General features: G+C 50.4%; 1 protein-coding gene across 17 annotated transcripts in view; it reads right to left on the reverse strand.

Annotated features, from left to right (window-relative positions):
• dlg2 (discs, large homolog 2 (Drosophila)) overlaps positions 1-24,791 on the reverse strand; it is an 89,455-nt gene that overhangs the window by 55,950 nt on the left and 8,714 nt on the right. For 13 of the 17 annotated variants that reach the window (XM_084684137.1, XM_084684136.1, XM_084684134.1 and 10 more), the window contains 2 exons: positions 19,103-19,251; positions 16,686-16,754 (listed from right to left, as the gene is read on the reverse strand). In XM_084684137.1, the coding sequence (XP_084540263.1) occupies positions 16,686-16,754; positions 19,103-19,251 (218 nt within the window). Of the gene's footprint in view, positions 1-16,685; positions 16,755-19,102; positions 19,252-21,193; positions 21,467-22,090; positions 22,209-24,791 lie in introns of those variants that run through there. The other 4 variants (XM_084684145.1, XM_084684143.1, XM_084684146.1 and 1 more) reach the window with 4 other exon arrangements.

Consider the following 24,791-nt stretch of genomic DNA (forward strand, 5'->3'; position numbering starts at 1 on the left):
CAAATCCTGTGACAGAACCAAAGTCTTTTACCCACGCACCCCAAAAAACACGCATGCACGCCAAACATGCATGCACAACATCAACTCTACCCCCCCCCCCCCCCCCCCCCCGTCACTCTCTACCTCGCACTTTATGCATTTCCAGATGCGCATCTGTCTCCCCCCCAAAAACGGCCCGCGCGCCCGCTTCACTTCTCCAAACGACGGGGACCACGGACGAGAGTTTCCCCCCGCCCCAACCCCCCCCCCCCCCCACGGCGTGCAGCCTTACCTCGGCGTTCTGCTCTTTCTCCTCCTGCATGTCTGGCTTCAGCACGAGTGTTTGGGATTCACTCTGCTGCTGTATGCCTGGCTGGCTGGGGGAAAACGGTGCTCCTCTCAAACTACAGCCTGCACTCAGACTGCCTGCTCATGGTCTCTCTCTCTCTCTCTCTCTCTCTCTCTCTCTCTCTCTTTTTTGTGGGTGGGCGTGTGTGTTTGTGTGTGTGTGCGCGCCTGTGTAATGCTGCTGGGATGTGGGACAGCAATGAATTGCTTCCCCATCGCTGCACCTACCACTCTGCGGCAAAGAGTTCCCCCCCCCACCCCGCCCGGCATAGGAGGCTAGCCAAGGCGGAACCAGAGGCTGCCTGGGCGACGCTGCAGTCCAGACGCATTATGCCGCTGCACCACTTCTCAATCAGGGAGACACGGAGAGCGCACGTGTATAGATGGGCAGATGGGAAAAGGAAAGAATGCGGGGCAAGCTAAACGGATGGAAGTCAGGGAGATCGGTGAGAAGGATGTGATGAATGCCAAACATGTAAAGGGTTTGTGGTCTTATAGACTGTCAAGCATTGCCAAATGCGCTAAGGACAATTCTCAATCTGTGTATTGGCGACGTGCTTTAGCACTCCATCTGGGTCGTATCATGTGAGAATGGGAGCTTCCAGCCAGCTTGTGTTTCAGGCAACTGTACAATATAGCACTGTTTCGACTGCATCAATGGATCCAGGGAAGGATCACATTTCCCAATCCCGTGATCACAAGTGCTGGTTGGAGGACTTACGTAAGCAGGCTACATGAGCGATGGGAAATATCTGAATGAATGCGACGTTATCGATGACATTGGGATATAGCATCGGTGTCGTGTCAATGCTGAGTTAATGTAGTGTCAATGTAATGTGGATCTAGTGCCGCTGCAGTGTGGATGTCTTGAGGATGTAGTGTTGTGGGTGCAGTATTGTGAACAAGTGTCTCGTATTCTCATGACTGTACCCAGCTCGCACCGATAGTTCACACCACTAATTTCCCTGAAGATAATAAAATGTAGCGATTTAGTCGAATGATGACCAGTGGATGGGGTGGAGCAAAGGGATATCAGTAAAAAAGGTACCGCCGTAGAGACTAGGAAGCCAGATATTCTAGGGACAAAACATGAATCAGAACTGATAGACCAATATAGGTAAACCCATAAATATAGTAAACATGTACGCATAATATAAAGCAACAAAAAAAAGCTATTTGCATGTTAAAAAAAAAAAGAGAAAAAAAAAAAACGGTCTCACCGAGTCAACATATCGCTTGATTGGTCAGTGAAGTTGATATTTTACCTGACCGGGTGGATAGGCCTTTCTGTTCCACTGACAGAAATGTAACACCAGAGCCCTCCCCTCTCCTCCAACTCCCTCTCACTTCCTCTAAGGCTCTCTCTTCCCTCTCTCTCCTCCCTCTCCTCCACGTATCCTCCACTTTTCCCCTCGCTATCCATCCCCCTCTCCCCATCCAAACACACGCCCAGGAAACGAACCCCAGAAAGCGTGCGCGAGTGTCTCCGAGGCTCAACTTAGCCCTGCTGCCCTCAAAAGTGCGTCTCCTGGCAGTGAGCACAGGCACCGGCCCCGCCCCTCTCTGACTGGACCAGGCGAGAGGAGCATCGCGGGGACAAGCGGCCTTCCCAGGAGGCCTCTCGCTACGCCGGGAAAAAACGCTTGACTCAGCGTTTCTCCTCGACAGTTGGAGGAACAGCTTGGAACGAGGTTCTCGGTGTCTCCGGTGAAAAGGTTGGGGACCGGACCTGTTTCCCCAGATCCTTAAGGGCTCATTAGGGCTACTTGACCAACATGGCGGGTTGCGAAGGACAATGCGGCTGAAAATGCATGTCAACCCGCTGCAAACGACGTAAGGCCGTGTGGCACGGACGCTTTGCGAGCACCAATAAAGTAATCGAATGGAAAAGAAATGTGCGGCGGTTAGCAACGGTTGCTAAGCTGTGGAACCCTCCAATTTGTGTTGTCAGCCAGTCAGCATGCCCTCTCACTGCGTGGGGGGGGGGGACGGGACACGTTGATTCAGGAACTGGAGGAATTGTGGAGCCAGTTTGCTGCTGCGATCGAGTCCATTGAGCTTTGAACGGCTTTTTGGGTATCACACCCATTAGGATGCTATAAAAACAACAACATTTCAAAACAAGAGGGAGAGGGAGACTTCATGTAATCTGCAGCTTTTGCGCATAAGTCGTTAGCATAGACTGAAGAGCTGCATGGCTATTTCTGACCACCTTGCATCTTCAATTAAACATTAGGGATGGAAAAAGTCAGTCGCTCCATTAAAGAGGTACAAGCGGCACAGAGACAGTGCATACCAACTAACCAAAGCACCTCACCTTAAAGCGATCGCACACTCAAGGCAACATGAATTCATGTTGATGAATGGATGAGCTATTCAAACGGTTACCAATGGAAATAGGCTACAACCGGCCAAGCTGGGACTGCGTTGAACTGAGAGCAGAGTGCCGGCCTAATCAGCTCAGACAGGAACAAGGAACTGCAGAATGTGATGAATCATCTTTCGACATATCACCGGTACGCTTCACATTAGCTTCAAAGTAAGTCCACCCAAAGATGATGGCTGACCCCGCGAAGGTCCCTGTATACAAAAGGGAGTACAACTGCCAAATGGATGGGACAGATGTCCGACTTTTGAATCGATTTTCTCAATCTAAATTGCATTGAATTTCCTTTCTGGATGAATAAATGTCGTTAAGTGACCCTCAGGTAAACAGGCACCCATGTCTTCACCCAACTCACTCGTATGTTACCCGTTCATTCTTTACAGTCGAGGAATATGAGTGTAGCTCCCCAGAAAGCAGTCTCGGGAGTTACCCCTCCCAGTGTACAAGTTAATAACAGAGCTGTCAGCACTCTGTACAATCTGTGGGGATCTCATTACCTCGGAAGCTGTAGTGGGAACCGATCCTACGTCCTGCACAGTATGACTCATTCCCGTGCTGCGTTCGTCCGATCGTCTTCTCCCACCCTGCGTAACCGAACGCCCGGCATTGCCACACGAGCAGAAAACTGTGGAGCCGACGCTCACGTCGACGACAAGACGTGAGCAGCACTCGGCTTCCCCCATGGGAGACCGAGACAGGAAGAGGAGGATGAGAGAGAACGGTAGGGTTCCTCGGGGAAGGAAATTCTGTTTCCCAACTCTTACTGTATATGCCTCGGAGCATTAAAACTCTTCGCCAGGCACACTGAAAAGAAGTCTATGGTCTCGAAAATAAGGGGGAGGAACAAGCTAACCTCGACTGATTCATCTCCGTGGCAGAGCTCCCCAGCCGGGCTTCTCCGGTTCTTGGAGGGGAACCAGGTTTAGCGATCTCTTTCTGCCAAACTCTAGAAGGAACCCCCCCCCCCCCCACAAAAAAACTTCTGGTAACCTCATTAGAAATAATTAGACCCGTTATTCCGCTCGTATGAAAACTGTCGGAAAGCATCAGGAAGAATCCTGGAATAAGGCAGATCATCTTACAGTCGCCCTAGTTACAGTGAATCTCTCCTCTGTCTAATTTCGGGGGAAGACCCGTCACAAGCAAACAATTTGCGGAGGAAAAAGGGTTGGAGCGTCAACAAAAACGACCTCCCGCACCTACACATGGTGCGAGCCCCCCCTCCTTCACACACACACACACACCGTCACTGCTACAATTCCTTACCTTCAAATCTGATCGGAGTGCACAATAGCACGCCCAAAACATTGCAGTTGACAGGAGGGAGCATGCAGAAGGAGCAAACAACTTTGGGATTCTGACGGAGGAGGAGCGGAGGAGAGGAGAAGCGGAGGAGAGGATGGCTGCGTCCCTCGTGCGAACGGGCTCCTCCTGGGGACTTTCAGACAAGAGAGATGGCAGGAAATAAGCATGGACGCTACGCTAGTTCACAGCCGACAAGCGAGTAGGCAGGATTCAGCTGTCAAAGACAAGGGAAAGAGAATGTGTGTGTGTGTGTGTGTGTGTGTGTTGGCAGATTAGGCATGTTACAGTTAGGTTATGTTCAAGAAGGAGGGAGAGAAGCGTGAGGAAGAAGACAACTGGGGGAGGAATGAGATTAGAACTGAGTCTTAGGAGGGTTTATTAACATCTACAACCCCCCCCCCCCAAAAAAAATAAAATAAGAATGAAGGATGAGCTGTGTGTGTCTGTACTGTACACGTGTGTGTGTGTGTGTGTGTGTGTGCGTGCCCTGCACTGGGAAAGCGCTTGTTGATTCCAGCTTTCTGCACGGCCCCTTGGATGAAAAAGCACTTCTTTCTCTTCACACAAACGTGTTACATAACAGCCCCCGACTGTGCGGCGCAAACTGCCACCATCTTGCTATGGGAAAGAACCACAATTAGTGCGGCAGCTTCCAACTCTCGCGTTGCACATTAACAAGCAATTATGAAATACTATTTGAGAAAAAAAAAGCTAAGCTTTTCAAGCAGTGTCATGCTTATAAAGGATCTCAATCCTTTGTCTTTTATTCTGTAACAAAATGTGCATTTCTGGCAAAGTAATTAGCCAATAGCAACATGATGGTTGATCCACAAGCCACTTTGGTTTTATTACAATATTAAATATAATATAAATATAAAATGAATGTGAATAGTTCTTTGTACCTGCACAGGTCTGATCATAGACTACAAGTGCCGCCCACGTCCAGTCTGTGTTATGTCTTTAAAGTCATGTGAAGGAGCTGTCTGTGAGCCCTACAACCCTGCCTGATTCTCCCAGCAGCCCCTCGGAGGAGACCACTAGAGGGCAGTAATCACGCTGTGGAACCAGGCTAACGGTCGTGATCAGCCCGGTGCGTGACACGACCACGTGTCAACAGCTGTTTTCCAAACCGAGGGAACATATCGCATGTCTCGAAATCGCTCACGAGCGCTAATGCTAACCTGGTAAAAAACGAAAAGGGTGCTGCTCGCTCAAAGGAAAACCCGGAACGTGTCGTCGCGGACAGAGTAGGAACGAAAGCCGATTTGGAGAGGGTAGGCTCCGCGTAGGTGCCATGGAAGCAGTCATAATTACTCCTAGTCGCTCTCCATAGGCCGAGCCGGCCAGGGGCCAATCAGATCCGTTTCGAAACCAAAGGCGGATGTCTCGTCTTCCGCATGCATCCCATGGCGTGCCGCGTGGAGCTCTGTGGGGGCGAGCACGAGGCGGAATGAGGTGGGAGGGAACCGAGATGCTCTATAGAATATATTTTTGGTGCTGTTTCCGTGGTAACCGGCCATTGAGGCGGTGAGCTGCTAAACGGCAGTCGAGGAGAGTGGGGAGGGAGGGAGGGGGGAGGGAGGGAGGGAGGGAGGGAGGGAGGGAGGGAGGGAGGGAGGGAGGGGGGGGGGAGGGGGGGAGGGGGGAGGGAGGGAGGGAGGGAGGGAGGGCAGAGGAGGGAGGGAGGGAGGGAGGGAGGGAGGGAGGGAGGGAGGGAGGGAGGGAGGGAGGGAGGGAGGGAGGGAGGGAGGGAGGGCAGAGGCGTGAGATAGGGCGAGGAGGGGTAGGAGGGGTAGGGGGGAGCAGGAGGAGGGGGGATGTGAGAGAGGAGGAGGAGGAAGAGGACATGAGGGGGTGGTCGGGCGAGGGAATTATATGCAAAACTTCCATCTGACTTTTGCCGGAGTTTGTGCCGCATTGCAAGTCGGATGAACACTGTTCTTGAGACTCGCCGGCTGTTATTGGAATACAGTTTAGCAAATGGTCTTCAAAAGCATGCATGGAGTGGAGAGAGTCTCCTACTTCCAAATCGATACCGGCTGAATGCTTTGCAAGATCATTTTCCCCTACCAATTAGTGAGCTGGAACATTGGATATAGATGGCTTCTTTCTCAGAAAACCTACAAAGACTTGCCGGTTGGAAATAAGTCTATGCTACCTTTCTACCTTAGCGGCACTCAAAGCGCTTTTCAATGTTTGCCTCTCCTTCACTCATTCATACTCACACTCACACATACCAACGGCAGCGACCCACCATGCAAGGCGCAGGCCTGCCCAGCGGGAGCAACTTGGGGTTCAGAGTCTGGCTCAAGGAGGAAACACATGGCCTGGGAGGAGTCGGGGATCGAACCGCAGTTGAGAGACTCATGTCTGTATTTCTGTATTTGACATGGCATGGCACTGCTTGTTAGAGTCAACGGAGGCATCCCCAGTGCAATTAACTGCCATCTTCCCAAACGTGCGCATGTGCATACGTGTGTGTGTGTGTGTGAGAGATCTGCTGTCAGCACTAGAAACTGGCAAATGCTGCAGAACCGCCAGGATACTTTAACAAGTATAAATATATCTCTTCCCAGAGGCTTCCACCTCTGAACGGATGAGTCACCTACACACTCGCGCGCATATATACGCTCGCCGGCTCTCGCTCGCCCTCGCCCCTTCTCTCTCTCTGACACACACACACACACACCAGTGCCTGTGGTAGGTAGAGGTCAGAGGCAGGGGTCCGCTTCTAAACTCGCTGACTCGAACCCAGACCACACATTTCCACGTGATCCTTGCAGGAGTTTGCTCACCCTTCCCACAGATTTGTACCACCCACCAGGTGTAATGCTTGAGGTGTGTGTGTGTGTTTGTGTGTGTGTGGTAAGTGAAGGTCAACACAACCAGCAGGTTTAGAACACCTACCCTGGACAGTAACTGTGGAATATCTGATGTTTTTTATTGTTTTTTGATGAAATGACTGTGTAATGATCAGAAGTCAGTTTACGCAGGGAAAGTAAAGTCTAAAGTCTTTATCCAGCTGTGCACTAAGAATTCAAGTTAATCCCTGGACACTGGAATAATACTTCTGTTTTACAATGTTTTGGCCATTGAGGTCTATTCTGTATGACAAACCCAGTGTATTTCAGAATGTATTCTCGTTAGTTCACTACCAATAGTGCACCTCCACCAAGTACAGGCAGCAATTCTTCATTAACTACTGTACCTGTCACGAAAGATTATATTAGCATAGCATAGCATAGCATAGCATAGCATAGCACAACGCTATCTGGTGGCTCTTCAGGTATCGTCGTCCGTCGTTTGTGGAATGATTCACAGGATAATCCCCACTGCCCCACATAGCGGATCTCCACTCCCTGTGGCCTCCTGGGCCTGGAGGATTCCACTTTAGTAGCTCCACTAAGCCTCCCATTACATTAATGAAACCCATGATTGGATCACGGCCCTTCGAAGTGGCCCCAGTATACATTTTATTGCGCCACAATCCAAATTAAAATACGTGTAATTGCTTTTTCAGTGCGTTTGTACTATACGAAAAGTACTCGGAAATGATGGCAAGAGGTCGGGGTGACCTCAACGATACATAAATCTGTTCCTGGAAGTTAAAAAAAAAAATTCAGGTGACATTCCAAAAAATGAACCACTGTGGGTTTCGGAACCCCTTGAAAAGTCTCTCTTCGTCTGTCACACACACACACACACACAGCTTAATTCTCACAAAAATTCGACCAGAGTGGCGGCTTAATCCCCTTGCTCACTGAATCGTAGACACACTTGCAGCTTCTAGAGTGTTCTAAGTCCTCTACCCTGGGGCTCCGATGCTGTACAATAAAACACACTTGGTTGTCACTTCCAGGGTTAAAATATAATTATGTTTATTTTGGTTTGAAAGTCAACCTATGAGGGAGGCTGAGTATGGGCAAGAGCTGCCAAACATCCATTTTCTCGCCTAGAGGACTACAATGTCCGCAACAATCTCCTTGTGGTGGAGGAATATACACAATACCCTTGTTTAGTGTTTACGGTAAGCGGTTGCCACTGTTGGGAGCTAGCATCAGTGTCAATTCCCTCTACTCCACCCTGCAACTTGTGTTACAACATTCTCTGTTAGACCAATATTTCACCAGGGACAGACATGCTAGAACTGCCCCAGTTATTCAAATTCTCACCCAGTACTGGTCAACCATGATGAGACCAAAGAAAGCCAGGTAACTGCAGGAACAGCAGGGTCACATTTCTCCTGCCACAGTTGTCTTTGAAGCGGTTCAAATTTTCACACAGAATTGGGCCCCCACATTTAGACCCAAAGTGGCTTTCTAGTGCCAGGAGGGTATCACATTTAGTCATTTAGCAGACGCTCTTATCCAGAGCAACTTACAGTAAGTACAGGGACATTCCCCCTGAGGCAAGTAGGGTGAAGTGCCTTGCCCAAGGACACAACTTAATTTTGGCACGGATCGGAATCGATCGGGAAACCTCCTGATTACTAGCCCGATTCCCTAACCTCTCAGCCACCTGACTCCCAGGGTATCAGGGGCATATATCACAAAGGCTATCCATGCAAAATGTCCTCCACTGGTTAATGACACTCCAACCAAAGATCCTTTGAATGATTCGGCAATGTGGCGCATCAGACAATGCTTCTTTCGGACGCTGTGCTTGTGGTGCTTGACATGACGATTGTTTCGGCTCCACTTCTTCAGGGTGTTTCCGATGGATGACTTAGAAACGTATCTAAACCTTAGACAGAGCTTATGATGAAGACAGAGCTTATTATGAAGACATCGCGTCCGTTAGAGTACGCTATGGTTTTTAAAAAGCGGGTCAGAGGAATGAAACACACGACTGAGCTTGAACTGATGAACTAGATAGAAGTGTGACGTTCCGGCGGGTTCCAGGTGGACTTCTTCGGACGCGCTGAATTGAAACAGCCAAGACCAGCATTCACCGTCACGAAATCACCTTCAAAGAACGATTCACTGCACACAGGGCCTGACACGAGCATCCCATTGTAAAGAAGCGAGGAGATTCATCCATTCAGAGGGTTAGAGTTATCGTGCGGAGCAGAAGGTTATTGAGCCTATCGGTTCTTCTCTTTGTTACACTGAGTGAGAACCCCCCCTCCCCCTCCCCCCCTAAGACCTAAGAAGGTCTTACTGATCTGACCCCAGGAAGGTCTCCTACAGAGACGAGAAGGCTTTAAACCCTTACTGGGCACAGTGAGCGCTTCCAGCACGCCACCAGGGCTGAAAATAACCACCTCCCTCCCTCCTGCCCCCCTCCTACCCTCTCGCCCCCTTCAAATCCCCCCCCCCCCCCCACGTTTTAGAAGCTCTTAGGAGAGTAGGTGGCGGTCGGCCGGGCCGTAGCTCGCGTGGTCGGCGCCTGAAAGCGACCAAAGTCGTCGACTCGATATCTTTTAGAGGGAAACACCGGTCGCGCGAAGCGAAAGCGGCTTTGCTTCGGAGCGAGAGTGCAGCTGCGTGGGCCTGGTTTGGAGGGGGGGGGGGGGGGGCGCGTAGAGGCGGCTCATCCCGTCGCCGTTGGTTTGCCTGGGGTCATAGGGGGACACCTCTTAGCTGGACAAACGGGATTAGAAAGCGTGGAACGGTTTCACACCCGGGCCAGACTCTTCTGCGTGAAGCAGAAGGGCTGAGTCGGGCCATGGCTCCCTTTCGTTTCCATGACCAAGTAAGCCTCAAGACCTCGAAGAGGGCTGTCGTCATGAAAACATCCATCGACAGAAATACATCTTTGACATTTGATTTGACTTTGACTACTTATTTCACGACGAGCTCATACCGACATTAGGACCGTATTAAAATAATGCATGGCTGAGCTGCAAAATAAATCAATGATGACCAATTCCTACACACATGACCCCACACATTGCTCATGCTGCTTTGGGTTGAATAAAGCTCACTCGTGTGGGAAACGTCCGTAGCATGACATCATTTCCTGGAGAATCGTGGGTCCTTCTAAAAACAGTGCCGCCTTGCAAGAAAATCCACACACCAGTGTAGGAGTGTACGTCTCTCCCTCTCTCTCTTACTCCCTCTCTTTTTAAGCACTAAACGACTCCCAGTAGCATTACATAACCAACCCATGGACCATAAATTGCATATCATTATGCCGCACTAACAGAACTGTTGGAGGCGGCTCAACCGAAGGTATGGAAAGGATTTGAAATTACATTTTTAATGAGCTCTTAAAAAGCAGCTTCAGTTCAGTCACTGATAAGAGGTTGAGGAAAAAGCCTTACCATAGGTTATGTTTTTCTTTTCTTCCCGCCAGCCTCAATTAACACCAAGAGAAATCACAGTCTCACACTCCAAATCTTCACCTCGCTGTACCACATTGGTTCTGTGCCAATCTCCCTTAGCGAGAGAATAACGAGAAGATTTGGGGTCTGCTAAAGAACTGTTTGCAGTGCCGCGGCTGAAAGCATTCACCGGAAAATGTCTATCCTCTACACACGTATACCAGGATTTGGAGGCCCAACTTCCCTCCTCCAACCGTCCATGTAGACACCTATCCTCTTACCAATCCATCCATCCCAGGGTTTGCCACAGTCCATTTTTTTACAACGCCACAGTGTCCTCAAAAAAGCCATCCGACAGTATTACCTACACATAATCGAGGTATAACATAGCCTGCAAATACAAAGACAGACTGACAGTCTGTGACCCGAGGAGGCAGCCAAACGGCGTGGCTATGTTTCCTAGCTAGGGTAAACAACTTTGTGGATACCGTACTTTGCTGTCCCGCAACCATTTCTCACATGACAAACAAACGAGTGAGTTTGGCAAGATGTGAATAATGTCCAACAGCAGGGAAACTCCCGGCATATTCGAGGGACACAAAGAGCTATGTTGTGCTCCGTTTCATCAGCGGTTCAATAATTCACTAGAAATGTGCATGACAAGCCGAGACTGCCTAAGAGAGATTTCACTCAAACGTGTACTGTAGTTGGGCTGCGCCAGCCCATTGTTTGTAGCTACACTGATCGACTTGTTGTTAAATCTCCCTCTGCCCTATTACAAACTGCTTTAAACAGTGATGCCTACATTTGGTTGTACCATAGGCCATACAGTAGACATTAACGGATACAATTCACATCAAAGCAAATTCACACATTATGCACACATTTTACGTCATCCGTTCATGTTGAGGTGTTTTACAGACAAACTTAACCAGAGCAAAACACAATTAAATCAAGGCTGACATGCAATCAACAAGTTGTGGTGTACACAGTCCAGAAAAGGTGAGGTGAGGTGACAAATGAATACCAAGCCAGAGGCAGATGGGGCTTCCAGAGTCACAAGGTGTTCCCGGTTCCACGTAAACCAAACTTTTGACCCAGTACTAGCCAGACAACGACACACACATGCACATATAAACACTACACACACACACACACACACTCAATATCACCGCCTTTTGAAGCAGCACTCTCAAACAACCGAGACACACCTGCCTCTGAAATCTAGGACATTACGCAGCTGAACGAAAAACACAATTGCGTGCTAAATGAAACCTGGTTGGCCATGACCATATCAATTTTAGTTGACTGAATTTTCCCCTCAATTGTACTTTCTTTTGTTTTACGAATACTACTTTTTTGAAAGACTGAGATGGTGAGGCTGCACATTTCACTGTGCAAAAGTCAGCCTGTGCAGAGCTATTCCGCAGCTGGTCCTGGACTCTGGAAAAGGGTTATAGCGGGGTATGGCTGTCCTCATCGTGGATTTAACATGGCACACAAAAACTCATCAATATTTCACCAGGCTTTCAGAGAACGACCCAACATCCTCCTCATCAGACTGGTGTGTGCCTTCCCTGATGGAGGGAACTCTACCGGTGCGATGAAGAGAGACAGTGAGAGAGAGAGAGGTTTGCATCTGATGTTGCATGGTTAGGGGAGAAACAGTGCTTGCTTTGCTTCCCACCGATCGACAGAGCTGCTCATTTGTGCCCGGCGCAATCCAACATTCTCATTCTCAAATCCATATGCAGGTTATCTAGCAGTTTCCATCGGCATCCTGTTTGCGTTTCAGAACGCTCGGCGATGCCAAGAGCATTAGATGGGCTCAGCAACTGGTGCTCTCAAAAGCATGAAATTGTCCCTCATCACATCCCCGAAGCGACACAGCCTCTGTTTTGTGTCATAGACCTTTCCCTCATTTACGGAGATGTTGTACAGCTTCCATTGTTCCTCTCCACCAGTGCCAGTAAAAAAACGCATTTGTTACTCTCTCTCACAGAAGACCACATTTTTCTTACTTTGACCAGCTTAAGGAGCAGCAAACATTCGCTTCCATGACCCGGCGGCTAAGATATTCAGCAATTTCAGTCAGTTACAAAATAACCTATAAACATGAATTGAGTCACTATGAATGATTTAACACAAGCCTAGGTAGGTGGAAAGAGATGGATAAAACAACAAGTAAATACCTTTCATGTGTTTACCGACAATACGGAACCTATCAATATCAATGCAGTTCTAGAAATTCCAAGATTACCTCTACTCAAACTGAGGTAATACTTAACAGAGCTTTCGCTGACGCGAGTAGTAGAATTAAAACATTTCTGTCAGACAAGCATCATGGGTCCTTTGAGTTCATTGCTAATTGTCTGAGGGAGTCCAAAGGTTTCCTGTCGAATCCAGAGACAGAATTATCTCAAGTCTCTGACAGGCTGCTAATCACCATACGATCACAGAACCTCATTATCTCTCCGACGGAGCCGAGGGGAGGCTGCCGGAAGTTTCTGACAAGTTCAAGTGTGGCATGGGAAACTCAACCGAGGAACCACAGTGGTGAATCCTCTGTCCTAGATACTGCCAAGGGCAAGAAATGCAGCTGACAGGCAGGCGCACTGACAGGACTTAGACAGGAATGAAAACAGAAAACACAAACACACACACACACACACACACGCTGACAAGAACTGAACTATTAAGTCAATAACAGATAAAGATGATAGCACAGTTGAAAAGGCAGCGCGTTCAAAAGCGCACATGCACACATACACACAGGCACACACACACAGGCACACATACATGCAGCGATAGTGCCGTGAAATTTGCAGAGGAACCAGCACTGGAGGAGAATACACAAGACACATGTCTTCCCCGCATCTCTCTCTCTCTCTCTCTCTGTCTCTCTCTCTCTCCCTCTCTTTCTGTCACTCTCTCTCGCGCTCTCGTCTCCGTTCGGTTCGCGGGCACTTACCTTGGTGGTGACAATGCAAAGACAATCCATTCTGGAACACCAGAAAATCTCAACCTGTGCTCAGATGCATCACCACCACGGAAATGTGTGAGATGGAAGGAGGGGTTTAGCGGTGGTGATGAGAGACGGGTGTGTGTGTGTGTGTGTGTGTGTGTGGGGGGGGGGGGGATAAAAAAAGAAAAGAAAGAGTGGGTGGGTGGGGGAGAGGAGGAGGAGAGAAGGCAGAAGAGACAGCCGCTAGTGGATGCAGGCCCCCTGTGAGAAGCTCGAGACCACCTCCACAGCGCTGAAGGCAATCATGATTCCCCCCGACGCAATCGTACAAGTCCGGCGCACGTCACGTTCCCCCCCCCACACACACACACACACGCGCGCGCGAAGCATGGATTGCCACGGTGGCACGGCACTAGCCTGGCCGCCTCCAAACCGCGGCGCATTCCTCTCTCCTCTCCACTGCAGAGCGAGCGACGGCACGGGAGACGGACGGAAGGACGGACGGAAGCGTAACGCGGGGAGAGACGGTGGTGGTGGAGTCTGTGGCCGCGACAGGGGCTGCAGCCGAGCGGAAAGGAGGAGGTTTCTCTTCGACGGCTCCCTCGCCCCTGACTCCATCGGGCTCCCTCTCTCTCTCTCTCTCTCTCTCTCTCTCTCTCTCTCTCTCTCTCTCTCAAAGACTCTCTCTCTCTCGCTCACTCACTTTCTCTCTCTCCCCCTCTTTTTATTTTTGACTCTGTTCCTGTCCTTGTTCTCACCCTCTGTCTGTCTGTCTGTCTCTCTCTCTCTTTCTCTCTCTCTCTCTCTCTCTCTCTTTTTCTTTCTCTGTCTGTCTGTGTAAGTCACCCAATCTCACTCTGTCTTTAAAGTATGTCTCTCTCTCTCTTTCAACTGGCCATCTCTTTTCAATTCGGACATCTCTCTCTGCATGCCTCTTTTCAACTCTCCCCTTATTATGATCACAGAGCTGGCTGCTCGACCGAGCGTCGACTCTGCCTCAACAAAATAGCATCGCTGGCTTCAGCGAGCTATCTTTGATTACCGTATCCGATTACAGTGTGTGTCTGTGTGTGTGTGAGAGATACTTCGAGAGGTGTATCAATCAGCCCTATGTCCTGAAATGGCATTGAATGTGCCAGCTGAGGCCATTTTAGAAAACCAAAGCCAGGGGACGCCTGTGATGTTCAGTAACAATACACTTCACCTTCACGAGTTCCAGGAAAGTACTCACCAGAGCCCCTTACAGGCCGGGGGCTGTGCGCTTTCTGGAACACACAATTTGAACAGGTGGATACCGGATACCTCGAGCAAGTCAGCCCTGCATTGTCACCTTACAAAACATGTCACCCGCCTCAAAACGAAGACTACAATCGAACTCGGAAGGTAACTGAGGGGCTGGAATAAATAGAGACCGCAGTCGAACAAACACACAACATGTTTGCGAGGAGACGCGTACCCGACGATACGTCTGACAGTGCGAGCACCAGGGTTTCCCACAGCACTTGAGAGTTCAGGCAGCCGCCTAAGCAACACACGCCTGCCGCCTTAACGACGTCGTTAATAGCGATATCCGCCGTGTTACTCGGCCCTGTGTTCTCCCTTCCATTCCAAAACGCCAGTCTCCCTTCATTAGGCTAGGAACACCACCAGCCCCCCTCCCCCCCCCCCCCCAGCCCACCCTTCCACCTTAACGACCCATTTTCTGCGGGAAACCCTGAGCAACAGCGGAAGCACTCGGGCAGCGCCGCCGAGGAGGAGTGCCTAGCCAGACCTCCAAACACTCAGGTCAACAATTAGAGACACCGTCTCACCAAGCAGGAGGATCCACAGCTACCATCTACCGCTGAGACAATTAGCATCTTTTCCGTCCACGAGGTCACATGCCCGTAGGGGCCCAAACGGAATCGTTGTCGCAGGTCGGACAGAGAGGAAGAGACAGATTGCCTGTGTGCCCGGGTTGCAGTCATCTAGTTTGGCTTCACAGTTCCAGATGCACAGACGACTCGCTGAGCCGACTCACAAACGAATGGAAATGCGGCAAGTCAGGCATCTTTATGGAAGTCAACTCCAATGCGTTGAACTGTCAGAGAAGTGTCCCTCAGGAATATTAATAGTAGCATACGTTTGTGGTAAATCAAGGGAAATTGAATGTTGTCCGAAGCAATCAAATTGCATACAAGGCACTAAAACACACTTTTCTACGCTATCGGATAATGATTTCGTATGATCTAGCTTTATGGTTCAAATATACTGAGTATATAATATATATATTCTTTGTAATCATCAACTGCGATTTGGTAATAAATACAAAAATACAAATGTGTAATCAATATCCCATTTAAAATGGCATCATGTACAGCCCATTCATCAAAACAAGTGTTTATCTTTCTCCATGTTGCGTCCTGAGGATAAATCCTTCCTAGCGGTAAAAGCTTGGCGCACAGTCTGATTAGGGCGACGTGGACCGTCCCAGGGAGAGGTCTACCGCGGGGGCTCTAGAAAACACATTCCCCAAAGTAGAAGTATCCAGACTCCAGACCGGCCCCCACCCCTCCCCAGACACACCCCCAGTTCCCCTACCTGCTGTCTCTGAAAGCGCGGCGCGGCCGCCGAGGGCTCCTCGCGGAAAACCACCTTGACGAGCGCTCTCATCGGCGGACCCTGCCGTTCCCACCCCCTGCCCTGGCGTGTCGGGCGCGCGCGCCGCGTGGCTAATCTACGCGGCAGACGAGGCTAAGGCGGCTCCCCTTGATGTCATTACTCGCGAGGAGGGACACTTTAACTTCCCCTCGCCGGGGCTGCTCCGCACACGGGGCGTGTTGTCGTTCTAAGGGTTAGGAAGGCCAATTGTTGGTGGGTCGGGACCCGAGCACTTAGTTGCATTACTCTTGACCGCTGACCTACGAATGGCGACGACTTCTGAGATTAAGGGGGCTAAGCTTCGGTCTCCTTGTCGCGCGAGGGCCGAGGTCACCGTCGTGCATCAGGTCGGAAAGCCTGCCAAAGGGTCGTGCCGGGGGCGCACTGAGGGGAAATTTAACTACCTCACACACCGACGAACGTTGACCCCCCCCGGTGTGACACGGCTCTGACCACGGATATAATCACTTTATTCTGGTCTCAAGCCCTCGGGCCAAGGCTCCCGTCATGCACAGGTATAATCTCCTTTGGTTTGCTCAGCCCGTTTGTTAAACAGCCTACAGAGTGCTCTTCTGACAGCGGGACTGGTACTCTACACTCAAGCAGACTTCACAATCCACACAATCACGAGCGTACACAACACATTCAATGGAGACAACGGGCGTCTCTTGCCGGGGAGAGAAAGGGGTGAATGCGGCTAAGTGGCAGGCAGTGTACGACGCGCAGAGACTACGCACGACCTCAGTCGTGATCCGCAGGTGAGCAGGTGGGAGTGGGCGGGGCATGAAAGTACTCACATCATTGGTCGGGACGCTCTCCTCGGGCGTCTCCTTCACACCGGGCTCGGAACTACCGGGCTCCCTCATCTGGACACACACACACACACATACACACACATACATCAGTATATCATTCCATTTAAAAAAAACTTCACAAAACACACATTTTTTAATGATCCAACGGATGACATCGACCTTAATGGCGATGCTCTTCATCTGTGGGGTCGTTAGGGCGTTGAGACACATTTAGCAGAGATTTGGTCATGAAACGATTTGCGTGAGTCATTTTTATTGTCTTTACTGGTTATGATTTTCTGATTTACAGGCCCATTATCTGCATAATACATCAACACGAATGCTTTTTGTGAATGTCCAAGGCTTCCAAATAAATCTTTTCGGTATATTTGGAGAATGCTCTCACACACACACACACACACACAGCCACAGAGTGCACGGCCAGCACACACCAACAGACACACACACGCGTATCTTGAGCAGCGTACACAATAACAACCAAACTGTCTGAGTCCACCTTCAAATCATCGGGCCCAAGTTTACTCACCATATCTTCTCTCCTAGTTCTGTTGCATGTCATTTGAATCAAACTAATCGAAGCATATTTAATGCAGCTCACTCGTACGGCATTAGACTGAAGTGTGCGGACAAACAACAAACACTGACATCAAATCCTGAGGCAGATTGCATGCTGGGACAAACGGTATAAGCACCCATGGCCACACACTAAAAAAAAAAATAACTCTTGCTAAGCCATCAATCTAGTCTGCACAGCTTAATACACTCCCGTTGTGTTTCATAACACAGGAGGGGGGAGGAGGGGGGGGGGGGGCAGGGCTGTCATCCACTCACTGGCCAGTGGGACGTTCAGACCCAAATAAGCAGATGGAGAGAAGACAGATTTTAGGGAGCCTACTGTAATGTAAATCCAGAACGTTCTGCCCGTACTCCTCCACAGACACTACAGAAGTGACATCACGGGAGGAGGGGGGAGGGGGGAGGGGGGGGGGGTGTGAATGCGCATCTATCCGACGACCCCGCCGAGGAGGGGTGGCGGCTCGAGCGCGTGACGGATGACCCCGGGGTGTTAATGGTCGCAGTCGCCCGGGACTCCTGTAATCTCTGCACTCATCCATAGTGGCGGCGGGAGATCCGGGCCCTCTCCACATCAAGGGCAGGTCACCTGCTTCCTCAACGTGGGAGGGGCAGTGCCTCGGACCCCGACGTGCGGAGCCGTCATCAAGATGGATGTTTTTAAACGACTCGGGGAGGGAAAAGAGCAGGGTAAATAGAGGAGAAACAAGGAATGTTTGACTGTGTAGGAATAGGATTACCAGAGGATTAGTGTGTTTGTTGGGCAGATGCCAAGAGCAACGTCAAATATACACCACAAACAGCCCACGCGGACACACAATGCAAACTCGGTCACCTACAGGGCCACTAACAGGACATTGCATCTGCAAGAAGAATCAAGCAAAGTCCTTTATAATTCCGTTTTACATTGGGGTTTTTTATTTGCTATATCTCTCATTGGGTTTTTCACAAAGACGCTCCACAGGCACATTAAGGGTCGTGCTCTATGAATCCAGAAATGGTTGTTTTTTTGTGGGTCTGGATGTGGAGAATAATCTATCCTGATGCTCATCCTACCTGTGTACTGAAAGCAAAGAGCTAGCTTCCCCCTAGTGGATAAACAGGAAACGCAAGCCTGAACTCGACCAAAACCTTGTGGGCCTCAACAAAAAAAAAACATTCAGCCTCAAATATTCTGGATAAGAAACGCACTCCGACACTGTGATCGATGGAGGCATGAAGTCAACCCTGGAACCACAACAATGTGTTCAGGGAATGCATAGAAGCTTCTGATTTAGTAAATAAAACCGCTCCTCGTTACATCCTCCTTTTCCTCGTCAACGCTTTTCAAAGGGCAGACTTTAGCACCCTCGTCCACTTAGCACGCGCTATTCATTTCCTTTGGTTCGACTGTCACGGGCGGAGCGTGCGAGCATACATCACAGGGCCGTCGGAGTCTCTCTCTTTCAACAGGAAGTCAGTTTTTTTCGAGGCCAATTAGCTGGGGATGTTAGTCTGGAGGCCTGCTCTGCGGATGAAGCAGGGGGAAGAGTTGATGAAGGGGTGGGTGGAAAGAGCCGCCCTTGGGCTTCGAAATGCAGGGACGTCTCTGGGAACCAATTACTGCATCTCGGCACATACTTTACCCACTGAAGCAAATGGCTCTCCGCCAAACCCCTGTCCGCCCCCCCCAAAAAAACCTGGCAACGCGTCATAAGAGCAAACGACAAATGCAGCGGTCGCAACGCGGGACGCTCGCGGTCGCGCAAGGCCGCTCGCCCGTTTGTTCCGTCACCCCCGGCCGCCGTGCGCGGGAGGGGCCTGGCTGCGCCAGTCGAGACACCCACCTTGTCCGCGGGGCCGGCGTCGGGCCGGAGCGGGCGATCGGAGGAGGCCGTCCGCTCCCACCGCCGCGCCGTGTGGTTGACCTCCTCCAGCCGCTGGCTGCCGCTCTTCTGGGTGTCGAGCAACGTGACTTCGTAGAACTCCTGGATATCTGGACAGACACAGAGGCACAGTACCATGACGTGTGGGCAGGGCCTACCTGGGAGGGGGGGGAGGAGGGAGGCACTGTGGAGCTAAAAAAAAAAAAAAAAAAAAAAAAAAACGGTTTCGTTTTCCCCAGAGCACGTGCCCACATCTGTTTCTTATCCGATGCCCCGTCGAATCGTCGACACTGAGGACACTTACTGGAACAGGGGTGTTTGACAAGCAGGAGGAGATCATGGATGCATACAGGGATGACAAGTACAGTATCTCCACCGCACCGGTCAAACGTGAGGGTGAGAGAGAGCCAGAAGGTCAAGTTGCATTTTTTTCCCCTTGACTCGACCACACTGGGAACCTGGTGATACCAGCGTGACATCGGCCCATCAGCTGACCACAGTGACACGCGAGTGAACACACTTCAAAGTCAACACGACACACTTCCGATGGACACGAGGGGGGAGGGGGGGGGGGGGGATCTTGGACGCACACTGGGGTTGCGGCGTAATTTGGCCGCAGACCAAAATAAAATGGGGTCAATTAGTGAAATTGAGTTCCTGGCATCAACATTTGAAAAGCCTCAGAGTATATGCAGTGACAGCTTGGCCGTGCAGCCCAGGCTGCTGTTTTCCCCAACACTCCCGTGACCCACTGGTGCCTCCACAACCAGTGTCTCCAACGGAACAAACGCCTCCAACGCGGTCAGGAGGGGGAACACATGGTCCTGTGCTGTTTTACCCCAGACCTCTACAACTTGTTAAGTCCACTGGCTTGTTGCTCAGGGTCACAGATCCGCTTCCCCGACAGTGGATTTCGACGCTAACCCTTCAGACCCCGCCCACCTATTCCATCAGATCCCATATCACCCAAATCTTGATTTAGAAGGAAGTTCGGATCCATCAAAGCACCGCTGGTTTCGAATGTCCACATGCTTGTGTTTCGGTGAAACCACAGACAATTCAGCTCGGTCTACCGATTGTCAAACCTATTCCCTAACTCCCAACGTACAGTATAACACTGACCGCGTGTGTGGTCAACGCGAGCAAGGAAACATTAAGAGCCGACATACTTCACATGCGAAACGTCCTCAAATCGACACCGAGAGAAGTTATAGTCCGGGAGGACTTAGTCCGAAGCGGGGCCGAGGTTATCTTCTTGCCCGGAGTAGATGAGGCCACAGCCGTGTCGGGCCTTACATAAAGCGGCGTCGCATGAATGGAGGACTAGTCGCTGGCCTCACTCGTGTGGCAGACACTGCCCTTGAAATAGAACAGCTTTAGTCCTGCTGTAGGGAGACAGCAGGCTGGCACGCAGCCTGCCCAGAGCCTTCGTCATTGGCCCACTGGTCTAGTCAGATGTCTGAGAGACTGCCGTTCTGTTTTCTTTCCATTTCCGCTCCATAATCATGAAGGAACACATTGGGAACACCAAGAATTGCTGAATGTACTGACAATTACAAACTGCAACATGGTCTAAAGCATTGTTATCGGGATTGTTTCTGAATATGAAAGATCGTGAAAGTACAATCCCGACAGCATAGAATGGAGTATATTTTAGGAGTTTTACTTTTTAAACTTTCCTTTGGTTGAAATGAAGCGCGTGGGTTATCTGGCAACACAGATACAAGCATCAAGCTGTAGACGGTACCGTTCGTTAGACGGTGAAATCTGCCTTATTCTGCAGATTCTGTCATTCTCAATAGACAACTATGCTTTATTGCAAGACCAAAAAGAAATACAATGATTTCACAGTCATATTTTGCCACCTAAAGCTAACTGCATACATAACAAAATAACCCTCTACAGGAACACAACTAAACCAACAGAAATGCACAGCCAACAAATATAGCCTACTCGTCGAACAGCGACAAAGCAGATCTAGGTATCTACGATAGCCTAGCCTTTACAACTCAACTCTACTCCCCCAAAAACAGACTATCTGCCCACACTTACTGAATTGTCCAACTCCTTAAGAGGCCCTTGGTGGCCACGTAACGCATGTCATCAATTCTCAGACATGTCGAGAGACTGGGCCACTCCACGTTAAACAAAAGGAGGCAAGCTTTGGACAAGCAATCTGCCCCAGCCGTCCCGCATCTTGTGCCCTGAAGGGAATCCATTTACATATAAATAGAGGGTTAATAACAACACGTTATTAGCATTCACCACAAGGCGTTGGGGGAGAAAACGGATTTAGTTTGTCAAACAATAGATGATTCTGGACGCATGCGTCTTCTGAACACGTTGAGGAAAAGTGATGGTAGGCTACACATTGGATAGAGGGTGCGTTTCTGGCGGACGACCAGTGCCAAGGGGCTTTTGCTGTGTTTTGCTGCTGAAGCTCACATTAAACCAGCTGATGTCATTGAACAGACCTACACGTGTGCAGATCTCATGTGAAAAAAAAAACATCGGGGATGGGGAAAAGAAACACACAACTTTCAAATACTCATGTGTCATATCCACAATGCAAGTCCTTCAATGCTCTGTTTGCATCAGTAGTAAATAACCCGAAACAATGTACGCCATTGCTACAGAAAATTGCACAAATGTGTCATTTGAAGGCTAAAGGCAAACAACAACTGCTTAAACGCCCCCCCCCCCCCCCCCAAAGAAACAATTTAAAACACCGAAAGAAAGACCTGCATTATTAGACCCAAATCATCAACACTCAGTCAAGATCCTGTCTACCTCATGTCCAATTACCTTCGCGAACAGGGTAATTACACCCTCTAGTTAATCACGCTGACGCTAGAGTGATTACACATGCCGACCGCTGCACCATTTTCACACAGTTCCGAGGCTAAAACAGAAGAATTGAGCTCAGGGACGGCCCGAGTGTCAACTTACAATGTAGTGAAACTCCACTGTTGTCCACAGTCAGGCTGCAGTCCACAGCGACGCTAGCTTGTGCTAAGAAAGCAGCGTGCCACAGAGGCAGCAGATGCCCCCTGTAACCAAACAGACTAATCTTCTGACAGTCCTCCTGTTCCCTGACAATGACCTCACACCCCCCGCCCGGCTCATTTCTAATGCGACCCTACAGGTCCGGCTAATGTGCTTAACGCTCTCACGCTGCCAGCCGTCCCCCCACTACCCCGACCACAGACAATGTGCCACCTTTTAACACCCGCTGAGTTGGTTGGCTTGCCGAAGGGGCGCTGTGTAAGGCAGGCCCTTACCCGTTCAATCTTAATGTTCTCCCTTTCCCTCCCCCTCTCCCCCTCTCCCTCCCTTCCTCTCCCCCTCTCTCTCTCTCTCCCCCTTTCCCTCTCCCTCTCCCCCTCCCCTCCCCTTCCCCCCCCTCCCCCTCTCCCTCCCCCTTTTTAGTAGTTGTTTTGTTATTATAAAAAACGAACACAGGTCCTTTTCGGTGTTAGGTATGAGGCTTACAGTTACAGAATGTGTGTGTGTGTGTGTATTTGTGTGTGTGCTTGATCGTCTGATAGTGGAACAGGTGCATTAGGAGCAGCAGTAATGGGGACAGGTGTTGCGCAAAGCAGGGACTCCTCCGTTTGTTTACACGCTAACATTCTCATTTATAATTAGGCAGTTAGGCTCCATGAGTTCCTCTTAGAACACTCCAACCTGTCCATCTTTGCGAAACTGTTTAGAATCAGAATGTTGCAGAACCCTAACAAAGTTGCTAGGGCTGTTTCAATTCATTACAACATCCACAACCATTTGTGAGCCCCTGCCTAATCTCATTTAAGAGTAAACAACAGTGAAGTCATAGTTTCAAACAAATGCCAATGATTTAATCAAATCCATTGTAGATTTAGACCTGCTGTCCATGTCAACAGATTCTTACCAAAAATAGGTATTTAAGTGGTTGAGTAGTATGAAAATAATAGAAATGTTTGACTGCAATCAAACAGTTCTGCTTTCTCCTCACAACAGATACTCTTTCAGAGAAATAAAATAACATGACATTTTCGCATCATGCAAAATAAATAAAAAACTTCCAAAGTGGAAAACTTCTAACGTGTGGAAAGTGAAAGATGAACGTAAAACCTTGATGAATAGCAAAGTCCAACATCTTTCCCCGAATGTTTCCAACACGGCGTGTATGATCGAAAATCGCTCTTAAAACTTTGAATCACTTTCTTAATGAGTTCTCACTGCCACTTTCTTTTTTCATTCCCTGTCTTGCTGTCAGTCATCATCAGGTAGATGACAACAGCTGCGAGATGTCGCGTTACCCCTTTTGTTTCCAAGGCAACCATGTGGTGGATCGGAGGAGATTTGCATCTACTTGGACACATGATGCACAAACACACTTTCCCTGCTTGTTCTCTCTCTCTCTCTCTCTCTCTCTCTCTCTCTCTCTCTCTCCCTCTCTCCCTCTCTCCCTCTCTCTCTCTCTCTCTCTCTCTCTCTCTCTCTCTCTCTCTCTCTCTCTCTCTCTCTCTCTCTCTCTCTCTCTCTCTGTCACGCACACAAACACACACACACAGTGTACACACACAGTGTGTCAAGCGCATACACACACACCAACACAATGCAGATCCGCAGCCTCTCTCCGTGCTTATATAACGGACGGGCGGAGGGGGGGGGGCTTTGACTCGCCGAGCTCCTGCCTGGGGAAGCTCCTCCTCTCCGGGGAGAGCCATCCTTCCAGCTGCCTCCCCCCATCCTGCGGGCTGGTGCTCCTGCAAGGAGGCGGAGGTGCCGGCTAATCCTTCCATCTCCACATCCCCACAGATCGTCATGAGGCACGCCGCCACACCTCCCTCGCCTCCCTCAGCTCCCTCAGCTCCCTCCCCTCCCTCAGCTCCCTCACCTCCCACACCTCCCTCCCCTCCCTCAGCTTCCACACCTCCCACACCTTCCACACCTCCCTCACCTCCATCACCTCCCTCACCTCCCTCACCTCCCACACCTCCCTCACCTCCCACACCTCCCACACTTCCCTCAGCTCCCTCCCCTCCCTCAGCTTCCACACCTCCCACACCTTCCACACCTCCCTCACCTCCATCACCTCCCTCAGCTCCCTCACCTCCCACACCTCCCTCACCTCCCTCACCTCCCACACTTCCATCAGCTCCCTCAGCTCCTAGCCTCCCACACCTCCCTCACCTCCCACACCTCCCTCAGCTCCCTCACCTCCCTCAGCTCCCTCACCTTCCACACCTCCCACACCTTCCTCACCTCCCTCAGCTCCCTCAACTCCCTCAGCTCCCTCCCCTCCCTCCCCTCCCTCAGCTCCCTCACCTCCCACACCTCCCACACCTCCCTCACCTCCCTGACCTCCCACACCTCCCTGGCCTCCCTCACCTACCTCGCCTCCCACACCTCCCTCAGCTCCCTCACCTCCCTCAGCTCCCTCACCTTCCACACCTCCCACACCTTCCTCACCTCCCTCAGCTCCCTCAGCTCCCTCAGCTCCCTCCCCTCCCTCGCCTCCCTCAGCTCCCTCACCTCCCACACCTCCCTCACCTCCCTGACCTCCCACACCTCCCTGGCCTCCCTCACCTACCTCGCCTCCCACACCTCCCTCAGCTCCCTCACCTCCCACACCTCCCTCACCTCCTTCACCTCCCACACCTCC

The sequence above is a fragment of the Hypomesus nipponensis genome, chromosome 20 (genome assembly GCF_054491055.1).
Source record: "Hypomesus nipponensis isolate SF chromosome 20, ASM5449105v1, whole genome shotgun sequence".
Taxonomy (NCBI): domain Eukaryota; kingdom Metazoa; phylum Chordata; class Actinopteri; order Osmeriformes; family Osmeridae; genus Hypomesus; species Hypomesus nipponensis.